The sequence below is a fragment of the Protopterus annectens genome, chromosome 3.part1, assembly GCF_019279795.1.
Source record: "Protopterus annectens isolate FY-2018-M chromosome 3.part1, PAN1.0, whole genome shotgun sequence".
NCBI classification, from domain to species: domain Eukaryota; kingdom Metazoa; phylum Chordata; order Ceratodontiformes; family Protopteridae; genus Protopterus; species Protopterus annectens.
The window spans coordinates 1,316,485,365-1,316,497,892 of record NC_056732.1 but is presented as its reverse complement, the minus strand read 5'-3'; the positions used below and the strand labels follow the sequence as shown (position 1 = coordinate 1,316,497,892).

Here is a 12,528-nt window from a genome sequence, read left to right as displayed (position 1 = left end):
ACTGGGATTTGTCAGCATAGCCTTGCATTTGTGTTCTAATGGGGGGCATGCTACTGGGATTTGTCAACAGGACGTTGCATTTGTGTTATGTTGACTGTGTTAGATTGTTAACTAATGTTAAGCTAACCTCTAGATATATAATTCCACAGTTGTATGCAACCCAGAGTTACTGTAAGCACTGCACAGGGTTCTTCCACCTGTGTAGAGTTGCCATGTAGGGCCCCTTGTTCATGACCTGTCTGGCTTTCCACCGTTGAATGCTATTGACATCTGGACAGTGTACAACCGTTAACATGGGTGTCGCTGAGAAAAAACATTGGTTGGCACTGCAGTTATTGGGACATAGCCCTGTCACGCACAGTACTGTACCTGTACAAGGGCCACTGAGACAAAACATGCAGACCTACATGCTGACCACTTCCACACAACATTAAACACACAGAAACATAGCACACACTGACCCCTGAAATATTGCAGACATGCACCAATTTAGGATGTTGATTGGGACATTTCTGGCACATTGTGCTCCACTGATATTACTCCACAAACTTGCATGTTACTACATTTCTACATGGGGTTGGGGATGTGCTCCACTGATATTACTCCACAAACTTGCATGTTACTACATTTCTACATGGGGTTGGGGAGGCACACCTGACTTAAATTTGCAATGACTTTAGTGGTATTTCACTTACTCTGTTTACTTCCATTTAGTACTGTATTGTGACCTATCTTGCACAAACAGTAAAATATACATGTTAGATTGTATCAGCATACATTTCAATTTCAGACGTCTTGCCTTTCAGAACTATGATGCAACTACCAGACCTGTTGTACTATGTCTGTGTAGATATGTAGGGGGGCTATTCACCATTGGCATCATTTGAGGGCCTTAGCCCAACCTTTCTCTATGGTAATCTACACCTGCCCTGCTGGGTGACGCTGGGGGTGGGTATGTGTACCCTCACTGAAAGCCATGTGTGTGGCCTACGGACACCCAATTATTTGGACCACCACATGTACTGCGGTAGGAGATGTCACTTTGTGTACTACTGCCTAGTCTGTTGACACCAGTAGTTGTTATGGATTTCCTGCTGTTCTATATAGCCGTCAGCTGCCTGATGCTACCCAATTCAGCCACACAATTCCCTTGCATGCTTGCATCCATACCATAGATATTAGAATCGGACCATACTACTACATTCACTAATTGATAGGAGGAGTGACTTACCTTGTGCCTGGGCCAGTACTGCAGATAGTGCTGGAGGGCTGACTATGTCGGATGCACACAGTACACTGCCTATACATGGTAAGGCACAGGTAGTGTCATATTTGGCATCCCTTTTACTGTATGTGTGATCTGAGTCCGTACCCTGTCAGTGTATGTGCTATGCGTTGCCTCTCTGACAAGGCCTGGGCATACTGGGCATGCTTCTGCCTACAGGGGCAGGCTCAGGTAGTTCCTCCTCAGAGTCACTCAATGCCTGTGATGGCCTTGGTACTGGTGGGGGATTGTGTGGCCCTGCCCTGTGCTGTTCCTGCTGCAGCTGTTTCCACAGGATCATACTGTGTAGCATGGCACATACTATGAACATTTGTATACATATAGCTGGAGAGTACTGCAAATTTCCACCGGATGTGTTAAGGCATCAAAACCATGACTTGATCATCCCAAACACATGCTATACAAGGATTCTGATTTGTACGGGTCCTCATTATGGAGTTCTTGTTCAGGTGTGTGTGTGTGCGCGCATTTCTGAGGGGTGCCATCAGCCACGGCTCCAGTGCATAGCTGGCATGCCCCACTAGGTGGCCATATGGGATGTCCCCACTGGCAGATGACTGGTACAGCTGTGTCATATGCCAGATGTGGGAGTCATGATAGCTTCCAGGGTTGCCAGCACACACATTCATGATAATGCCCTGGGCAACGAACACGACCTGGCAGTTGATGGAGGGGAAGCCCTTGCGGTTTATGCAGACACTACCCCGCTCACCGGGTGGTGCTTTGCCGAGTATGTGCATGCAGTCTATAGCACCCACTACCTCAAGGTATTCTGCTATGTGGTGGAAGAGATGCATATTGTTGGTCAACGCCTCATAGGTGTTGAGGAAATACATGTGCTCACTGACATGTGCTGGCTTGGCATTCAGGAACTGGTGGAGTATCCTGAATGCTGATGCCTGTGAGATTCCCATGATATCCCCAGTTGGCCTTTGAAGGCACCTGTGGCTAGTATTCTTAAGCCTACACATACCTTGGTATCCACTGGAATGGGTTCCCCTCTGTTGGTTTTGTGCATGAAGCGGGGCCAGCACAGTTCAACAATTTGCTGTAGAATGTCCCTGTCCACCCTATAGCGCTCCACTACCTCCAGCTCACGTACCCCCCCTGGTAGGTTACCCTGCGTCTGTACACTCTTCTCCTCACTATGGGATGGTCGTCTGCATTCACATCCTCACCACCCTCAGCCTCTTGCACATATTGATGTATGAGAGCAATAGCAGCCCCTAACATTTTGTTAGTTTTGTCAGGTAAAATTTCCCCATCTTTGTACACCGGTGGTGTAGATTTTGTGGAGAAAACAGACTGAAAGGTGTTTGCATAGTTTATAGCAGTGTGCTGGGCTGCTGCCTGTGTAATTGGCCGATTCTGATACATTTCACCTGCCAGCTATGCTAGTTCTCCTTGATTGCCTTCCTACTGCTGTTTCCCCTTCCCATTTCCTCCCCGTTTAAGCCCTGAGGCACGCTGCGCATAACCAGTGCTCAGATGTGAAAATTGCTCCATTTCCTGTTTTTTTTATCTATTTATTTTATGTTTAAAATCTAGTGCGCGGCGCGCACACCCGTTTAAGCAAGGAAAGTGCTCAGCAATGCAAGACACAGCCCCTTCCTTAGCTGTGCTTAGCTTAGGGCAAACACGGGCCACAGAGCTCCAATAAGCTTACAGCATGCATGACACACCCCCTTACGAGGTCATCCACCTCTTCTACTTATACAATGGTGCTGCTGCACCTACACGGTTGGGTGCAAGCTAACTTGGAGAGGAAATCTGTGATTCAGTATCAATCCCCTAATTTGCATACACCAGACTGCTAATTCATAGCTACCACACTCACACTGAGCCTTCCCCCATAGCAACCACTATTCCCTGGTATTGTCTTTATGCATGCCACTGACCATTATGGCAAAATGCAGATTTGGGTATAAAAGCTCACCCCCCCCCTTTTTTTTTTATTATTTTCGTGACAATCCCGTTTGCCAGCAGAGATCGGCCCACAAAATAAAATATTTGTTATAAAATTTCAGCAATTTTTCATGCCAATGGCCATATATTTAGCCATTGGCATGCCTACTACATAGAATATATGCTTTCTTTCAAGCTGTCATGCCTCCATTTTGTAATTTGCAGAAATGTATTGGGTTAGTAACCGAATATATTTCTGCAGGTTACACTATTCTTGCACAGATGCCTGCCTGCTTCCTGGATCGCTAATTCTACTCATTTGCATGGTTTTCACCAGCAAATGTGGTAATTAATATATGGCAGTGGTGTCCGTGCGGGAATAGTGTAGGGGCGCTCGTTCACATCTCGGGAACTCAATCCTGGATCCCTCATCGGCCATATTGCATGCAGCAGCTCTTGTACTATTCCTGCACTCCATGCAGAGCTTGCTGAATCTGGGGGAGTGTCTTTCAGACCTATCTAAACAAGTAAGGGCCTACAACAGAGCCCTGTGGGACGCCTTGACTGTAACCAAGAATTACACCTGTCCAATTGCTGTAGGATACTTGCCATGTCCTACTTGTAAATCATACAGCCATCCTTCTTATCAAGAGTAGTTCAATACTTTGTTGTTGTAATTTATTGATCAATATTTTGTGTACGACCTTGTCAAACGCTGAAGTTAAATCTATATAAATTACATCACAGCACAATTTTTTTCATTCACAGTTGTTACTGTATTGTTACAGAATATCATGTTACAGGTGGTACTAGATATATTTTTCATATGCATCTTGGTGTATGGTTTCAAGTGTCACTCTTTCCAGTTCTGACAATTACGTATCCAATATTACCTTCCCCATTATTTTTCCACAACATGAAAGTAGACTAAATGTCTACGACTCTGGATTTGTCCTACTCCCCTTTCCCTTAAAGACATGGTTAATAAGCACGTCTCAATCCCAAGGAATCTCCTCATATTTTTACATGACCTAGTAAATAACAGATATGATGGTACTATACATTCTTGCTGAAGTGGTCTCAGGCCATTATGACTTATTCTGTCTCCTCCCAGTGCTTTGTTTGGATCCAGTTTGCATGGTTATTTTTCAATATAATCTATTTTGATTCCAGTATCTGTGGTTACTTGGATATTACTAGAACTGATCACCCCCTTTGTGGGGGCAAACTGTATATCTTTGTAAATATATCTATAATCTGTTGTCTGAGAATAAATTTTAATATCTACACACAGTTTATCAATTTGTCTTTACTTCTTCCACATCTTGCATATGTAAAAAATGATTTCCTATTAAACTCAATATCTTTATATAAATTTTCTTCAACATTTTCTTGATTTTGTCTCAAACTATTCTTAATTTGTTTGTCCAACTTGTTTATTTCAGCTTTCAAAGTTGTTGTTCAACTTATTTTCCATTTCTTATTTTTTCTCTTTCACCTTAATCAGGTGTCTTGTTCTTATGGAAATATATCCCCCTGGCATTGTATGCCTAGATTCTGAGGTTAAACACTGTTTTGATTTTTTGCACTCAATTTCTCTTGCGAAATTCTCCACACTCCTTCTGCAGTTTTTCCACTGAACGCATCATTCCAATTCATTTTACATAGCCATTACTTTGCTTCCATATAATCTGTCAATCTACCGTGCATTAGTTTAGCTTTCAGCTTGGCAGAAATATCTAGCAACAAATTAACCTTTATAACCTCATGATCACTGCACATCAGTGGTGGTAATGAAGTTAATTTCTTTAGGAACACAAAACAATGTCTAGTACGTTCCTTTCCCTGGTATTTTTTTCACAATCTGAAGCAGTTGTTATTCCTGAACATAAACTGTGAATAACATCCTTACTAATGTTGTTGAATCAGTATTATTCCAGCCTGTTTCTGGTAAATTTAAATCCTCAGCCACTATTACTCTTCCCTCCTGTGCTTCATGCAAGAAATGTATAAATTTCTCTACAGCTCATCAGCCCCTGACTTCATTGGTCTATACACCCCAACAATTGTTATATGTTACAGGGCTGTATTTACCATCACAGTTACACAACCTATAGTATTAGTGTTATAATTGAACATGTAACAATCACAGGTCTCAGAACTATCTTTAATCCCTATCACAACATATGATAACACCTCCACCTGATTTTTTTGTTACAAAATGTCTGTTACAGCAAAAACTTACACCCTGACAGAACTGGTTTCCAGTCATTGTTCTTTAACCATGTTTCACAAAACAATAACATCAATCTTGTGGGAATGTAGAAACTTTTCCAATAATAAAACTATCAATAATGCTCCTAGCATTAACAACCATCAGAGATGCATAAAATGTTGTTATGTGTGAATTGTTAAATTTTCGACCTGGCAAAACCCTGCCTTGTGTTTGTGAAATATTGCAAAATATCTGTTGGAAAACTTTTCTTCATCTTATCTGAACACTTGTGCCCAAAATTAGGCTCTGATGTTCTACACATTTCCATTTTTTTTTTAAAAACAAAACATTTTTTTCATATAGGTATTTACCCAAAAAAATGTTTTCATTCATGGTGACCTGACTCTCCTTTGTACATGTGTTTTGTGAAAGATAGTCCTAGCACATTCTAAGGCCTGTCTCACATTCTCTGTTTTTGCTCCTGGCAAGCATAACATGATTCAATGTTCACTATCTTCTCTGCATATGTAGAAATCAGTTCCTCTATTAACCGAATCTCCAATTACAACAATATCTTTTAAGACCAGATCTGAAGAATCTTCAACTTCTAATTCAATAATATCTGCTCTATTAATACCACCATTTTCACTGTGCATTACCTTTGCAATCATGCAATTCTCATCCAGCTGGCTTGGTACATACACATCTTGAGCTATGTTATCAATATCTATCTTTGTCTTCTTTTTTTCTTACAGTAATGTTCTTCAATCCATCCATATTCAATTTTGATTTCTTCCTTTTTACCTGCCCCTTGCCTCTTTTTTCTACCTTCTCTTTTGAAAACATAATGCATTTTTCTGTATACTGAAGATTTCTGACAGAAAAATGTTAACATTCCCTGTAATATGTGTGTTACACAAAGCAATGTCCTTTTTATTTTGTACTCTCTTTACTTTACAGACATCAGTTTGTTTCTTTTTCTTCCTTGTTATTTGCTGTGAACTTTTCTTTTTGCATTTTCTTCTAAATACTCAGAATCCTCAAATTGCTGAATAATGTATCCAGAATTCCAAAGTTGTCAGGGGCATCGTCTTGTTTCATAGGGGTCAAGTGGTCTTTACAGACAATAGACGCATCCTTACCTAAATGAATTCCATTTGATCTTTGACTAACATTATTTATATCACCAGACCATTCACTACTATGCAAGAACAGTTCTCCAAGCCATGCTAATTGCACAAGTGCATTTATCATCTGCAAGTCCAGATTTACTGCTAATAATGGTAAGCAAGTCATCCAACTTTTGACATGAGGAAAACAGGTCACCAGTGTTATCAGGCGTTACCTTTAAATATATCACACTGTACAAGATATTCATGCTTTAGCAAATCATTAATGGCATACTCATTTAAGAAATCCATATTCAACTTCAAATTAATAATGTGAAAAGAAAAGAATAATCAAATGAATAAAACAATTATAAAAGAAAAGAATAATCAAAATCAGTTACCACATACCACAGAATTTAAAAAGAACTTAAATCAACTACTGTGAGAAAAATCGCACAATGTATAAGCTACACAGTAAAGTTGATGTTTTAACCATACAGGTTCTGAAAGTCAGAAAAAAGCTGGAATTTCTTTACATCTCACACAAATGTGAGCAGTAGCTTCTGCTCACTATCACTTGCAGTCACACCTCTGTTTAACAGTAAAGATCACTACATCACAAACTAGTACATGATTGTTTAGATAAGCTCTGGATTGTCCTCTCTGCAATGTTTGTGACTTTATAGTTGACTAGGTCCCTTAGGTTGCCTGTTTAAAGCCTATCCCTTTCTAACAACAAACAGTGAAATTAAAGGCAAAACAACAAAATATAAATCAAAGTAAATCATGTTGTCTACAAGCCATCCCTTCCTTCCTTCCTATAAACAGTGAAAAATTGTGGTAAGAAATAAAATATAAATGCAAATAAAACTTCTCTTACCCCAGGCAACTCCCCAGTAAATCACGATTGTTTAGATAAGGTGTGTGTGTGTGCCTATACACATCTATATATCTATACATATAATTGCGTATGTGCACAAACACACACTATATATATATATATATATATATATATATATATATATATATATATATATATATACATACACATATATATATACACACACACACACACACACACACACACACACACACACACACACACACACACACGTGTGTGCGTCTGTGAGTCAGGCAGTTGATTTAGAGGATTAATGAGCTGTAAACAGGCTGTTTCCTGTGGTCCATTGATGAATGATTTGATTCCCTCAGCCTCCATTATCTAACTGTGAATTCAGAGCAAGTCACTTGACCAGACACCACTCCCTAGCTAAGTCTGAAAAAGGTCTACAGAGATCAATGTTCTACCATGGAAAACAAATATACACACACACACAGACGTGTGTGTATCATATATATATATATATATATATATATATATATATATATATATATATACACATACACACACACACACACACATATATATATATATATATATATATATATATATATATATATATATATGCATGTTTGTCTACAGATATAGAATAACGCATGCATACATACATGTAAAAATATATATATATATATATATATACACATACATACATACGGGTCCCCTTCAAAACATCTAAAACCCATAACATCTAATTAACATTGAGAGCAGAGCATCTAAAACCCAAAACATCACATTTCATAACATCTAAAATATATTATATATAATAGTGTATCATTAAGCATGTAAATGTTATAGTTTAATCTGTTAATCTTGTGGTATCACTATGAGATGTTGTAGTTTTTATTTCTATAGTTATTATTTATATAGTGTAGGAATTTATACTATTTATATATAGTGTTTATTCTGCCACTCTGTATGTGTTTTGTAGGCCACACAGGTAAGTGATATAGACATTATGTGTACATTCTTTATGGTGATCGTGATACAATGGGGTTAGGAATTTAACTTTTTCCCACTGTAGTGCGATCTCAGAGTTGGTATATTTAATTCACGGGGGGGGGGGGGAGCCCCCCTGCAGAAACGTAGTAAAAAGTGTGTTTGGTATCATTATATGTGGAGGGGGTGTTATTTTAATGTGATTTGTTGTGTTCGATGTTATGATGCACATTTTAGATGTTATGGGTTTTAGATGTTTTGAAGGGGACACACACATACACACATTATTTATATAGATTATTTATATATATATATATATATATATATATATATATATATATATATAGAGAGAGAGAGAGAGAAAGAGATTATATATATATATATATATATATATATATATATAGAGAGAGAGAGAGCGAGAGAGAGCGCGACACAGATACACACACTGCAAGAAAAACCCAGCCAAGCTACAGTTATCACAGGGTGATACTTTAAACCACCTGTAATGAAGGCACATGGGATGTATGCAAATGACCCCTTAAGGGCATCAAGTGTTTCAGCCACAAGACTTATGAATGTCCATGACTTTTTTCTTTTACTTTTTAAGTCTTTATGGTTACCTTCAGACCAATAAAGCCAAATCCCACTTGCTGTGGACATGCACATTTAGGCCTTGTTATTAACATTTCTGTGCCTTTTCAATCATCTGATATTTGCCTTGTCTCTTTTATTATTACATGCATTCACAACAGAAAGGATTGTGCACCACTCACTCAGTTTACTTGGATAATAAGAGAATACAGATCTGATGCAAAAACAACTGAAGAAAAAACAGAAATGACACATTTTAACTCATTCCCTATTTTACTTGAGTAACAAAAAGGATACAGACATAATGCAAAAAAAAAAAAAATCAAATAGAGAACAGAGATTTCTAGTGACCAGTACCATGGCAAGAAGCTGAAGTCTATGTCAGTGTTTTGAATAACATGCTTGACTGGAATGTAAAGAGAGAAGGTGAGATGAAGGCAGACAGTAAATGAAAAGAGATACAATGCGGGCGCACACACACACACACACACACACACACACACACACACACACACACACACAAAACACACACACTACTCCAAATAAGAAGTTCAAGAACTGTGTTCTAGCAAACTATGCTGTCCAGCATTAAAGCCACAAGATCTATAATAAAAAGACAGAATACTGAAGAATTATACTACACACTGCAGTGCTAGACTATTGATTTTCATATTAATTTAGTGCTTTCAAATTCATAATGAAAATAACAGCAACATCATAACCTTTTTTTTCATGCACTTCATTTTTACTCTTCTTATCCTGTTGGCTCATCAGATGTACATTTGTTATTTCGTTCTAAAAAAATGCTGCATGCATTTTGTTCTACTGCAAGTATTTAACCCTACTGCGCACCACAGACTGACTCAAAGCTCTTCACCACCTCAACTAAGGGTAGCATCTTTCAAGAGGAAAAAAAACAAGCCCTCTCTAAGAAAAATAAAACAAGCAATTTAAAAAGACTACCTTTGCCATTAACACTGTCACTAGGGGAATAAGTCAAGATCTGTCATCTGGCTCAATTCTGGTACTTGTTTGGGTTGATCATAATGTTCTGACAGTGATCAATAGAGCTTGCTACTACCCATCGGAAATGCAAAATACCAAAATCACTTAAAAAATACTTAAATTTTGAAATCAGCACATCTGATTTATCACCATACTTAAAGAAACTTTATAAAAGAGTAATTAGATACACCCATGAGGGCGTTAAGAGGGCAGCAGCCCTGAATGTTTCCCCTCTATTATTACAGAGGAAACTGCTTTTGTTTGTGGTAGACACCCCCCCCCCCCCCAAACACACCAGCTAAGCAAAACTATACTTTTTTTAATATCATTACAATAAGTATATATTCACTCACCTCCCCCCTCCCATCTACTTAGATGTGGTTATGCAACTGGGACGGTCAAAGACAAGATGTAAATCAAATGGGTTGTTTGCCACTAGTTACATGCAAGACTGCAGACAAGGCTTTTTAAAACCTAGTTTTGTAAACATGCTCAACTGCTCTCAAAATACAGTGTCCATCTAGTGACAAGGAAAGCAGAAGCCAAGCTAGTTACTGGGCAGGTGATAATCTGTACATTACCGTTTAATTCTACTTGTGCAAGCACGCCCAACTTCCTCCAAAATGCAGAACCCATCTAAAGACCTGGGAACCAAAAGCTGTGACAGCTACCTACATATAACATACACTAAAATGACGCGCCACTCTTTAAAAAGCACAGTCAAAAAACGCTCACTTAAAGGGTAGCAAGAACCACTACACTAAATATGGGAGGTGCTGGCCCTAACACGCCACTTCAAATCTGACAGTTCTCTAGTCCACATCGGTTGACAGCAGCGTAACCAGCAAGGTGTGTTAGGAACTGTAGTTTAATGAATTACAATAACATCGACGTTGCCTTGAAAGGCATGAAGTATAACTACATAATCCAGAATTCTTACTAACAGGCTGATACCCAACCTCAAATATAACCAATCAGCAACAAGAGGTACAGACCAATCCCTACCAGAAAGCAAACACAACTAAAGATAAGAACTAGTGCTGGCTTACCGTGAAAATAATATATTAAAAAAATTCACTTGGAAAACACCCTCCCCCGTCAGCTAGCGTGACTTGTCATTTTCACACATATCAACCATATTATGGTCCTACTTAAAACACACTTACTATTTTTCTGCTTTGGCAATGTGTTCCAAGCCTTCATTTATCTTCTGAGCTGCCATTTCCCACCTCTACTGCACAGAGTACAGATATGTAAATTGTATACCATAGACATAAATTTCCAGCGGTCCTTTTTCCAACCAGTTACGTTTTGCGTCTTACCGGAACCAATCCTCACCTGCTGCATTGCCTGTTGTACGCAGGCGTTTTAGCTGATTTTTCTGCGCATGTGTAAATTCCATCGTTTTTGCTATTGCTAGTGATTTTTTACTTTTCATTCGGGAATAGTATTATGATTACTTATTTAATGATATGTCGGGATTTGGCTTTGTTTGTTAAAATGGGTTGTTTAAGAAAAGAAGTTTTACATATAAGGAATTGATTTCTATAGCTGTATCTGTCGTATTTTACTATAAAACTAGCTAAATCTTGGACATTTTTAGGATGTTACTGCGGGATTTATGTATTGATTTACTAACCATGTATCTCCGATAGATCTCAATTGGGTAGTTAAGTATTATCGCAACCACATTTTTCACGGCAATAGTGGTCGGTTCCCGAGCCTGAAATATGTTCCTTAATGTTTTTAAAATGTTACATGGTGTGTTTTCTTTAACAGTCCAGGCTGTTTTCTGAACTGCTGTCAATAAAATGCAAAAAAAAAAAACATACTGTTGCTGTTGGTTTATGTACTGTACTGCCAGCATGTCTGTTATTCCAACTCCGCCTGCTGAACGTTCCTTTTTTCCTGAGAGCAAATGCAGCCAAATAACGGTTATAATGAAATTTGCCCATCACAGTTGTGTCATTATTAAAGTGTGACTCCTACAAGACAGTATGTTGCTTAGTTTAAGAAACATGTAGCTTGACACTCAGCTTTCCTAGAAAAAAAAGACTGTTTTGAAGCAGTGCTAACTGCACTTGTTGAGAAATGCGCACCACATAGAAAGACAAAGACATACAATGAGCAATCAACATTGTTACAGCACTACTGAAATGAATAATCACTTAAGTACTACCTGATTGACTGAACATGCCAGCATCACACAAACAAACAAAATCAGTACTGCCAGTTTATTCCTTGAAAAACGAAAATACAATCATCTGTTAACCTCATCCATGCTCACTTTTTAAAGGGATTACTTAGGGCAACTTATGCATTGCACTGACTGTTTGCAAGTATGTGTACACATGTCTACAAAAGTAGTAGTTCACCACCCAAACCATATTTCCTTTTTCTGTGTTTTCCTTCGCTGAAGGATTCGTTCCTCACGGTCCAAATATCACATTCTTCACTCACACAGCATCTGTGACACTTCAAGCATGTGTCTGTAATGCACGCAAAAAGGGGAAGATGCCTTTATCAAGATTTTGCGTTCCTGAAGGTAATCCCAACTTAGCCACCAGTAAGGAGGTGGAAT

At 38.5% G+C, this 12,528-nt stretch overlaps 1 protein-coding gene across 2 annotated transcripts in view; it reads right to left on the bottom strand.

Annotated features, from left to right (window-relative positions):
• NAPG (NSF attachment protein gamma) overlaps positions 1 to 11,303 on the bottom strand; it is a 975,476-nt gene extending 964,173 nt beyond the window's left edge. The window contains exon 1 of one of the 2 annotated variants that reach the window (XM_044067357.1): positions 11,114 to 11,303. In XM_044067357.1, the coding sequence (XP_043923292.1) occupies positions 11,114 to 11,169 (56 nt within the window). In that variant the 5' untranslated portion in view covers positions 11,170 to 11,303. Of the gene's footprint in view, positions 1 to 10,528; positions 10,651 to 11,113 lie in introns of those variants that run through there. The other variant, XM_044067358.1, reaches the window with a different exon arrangement.
• Positions 11,304 to 12,528: the final 1,225 nt, after the last annotated feature.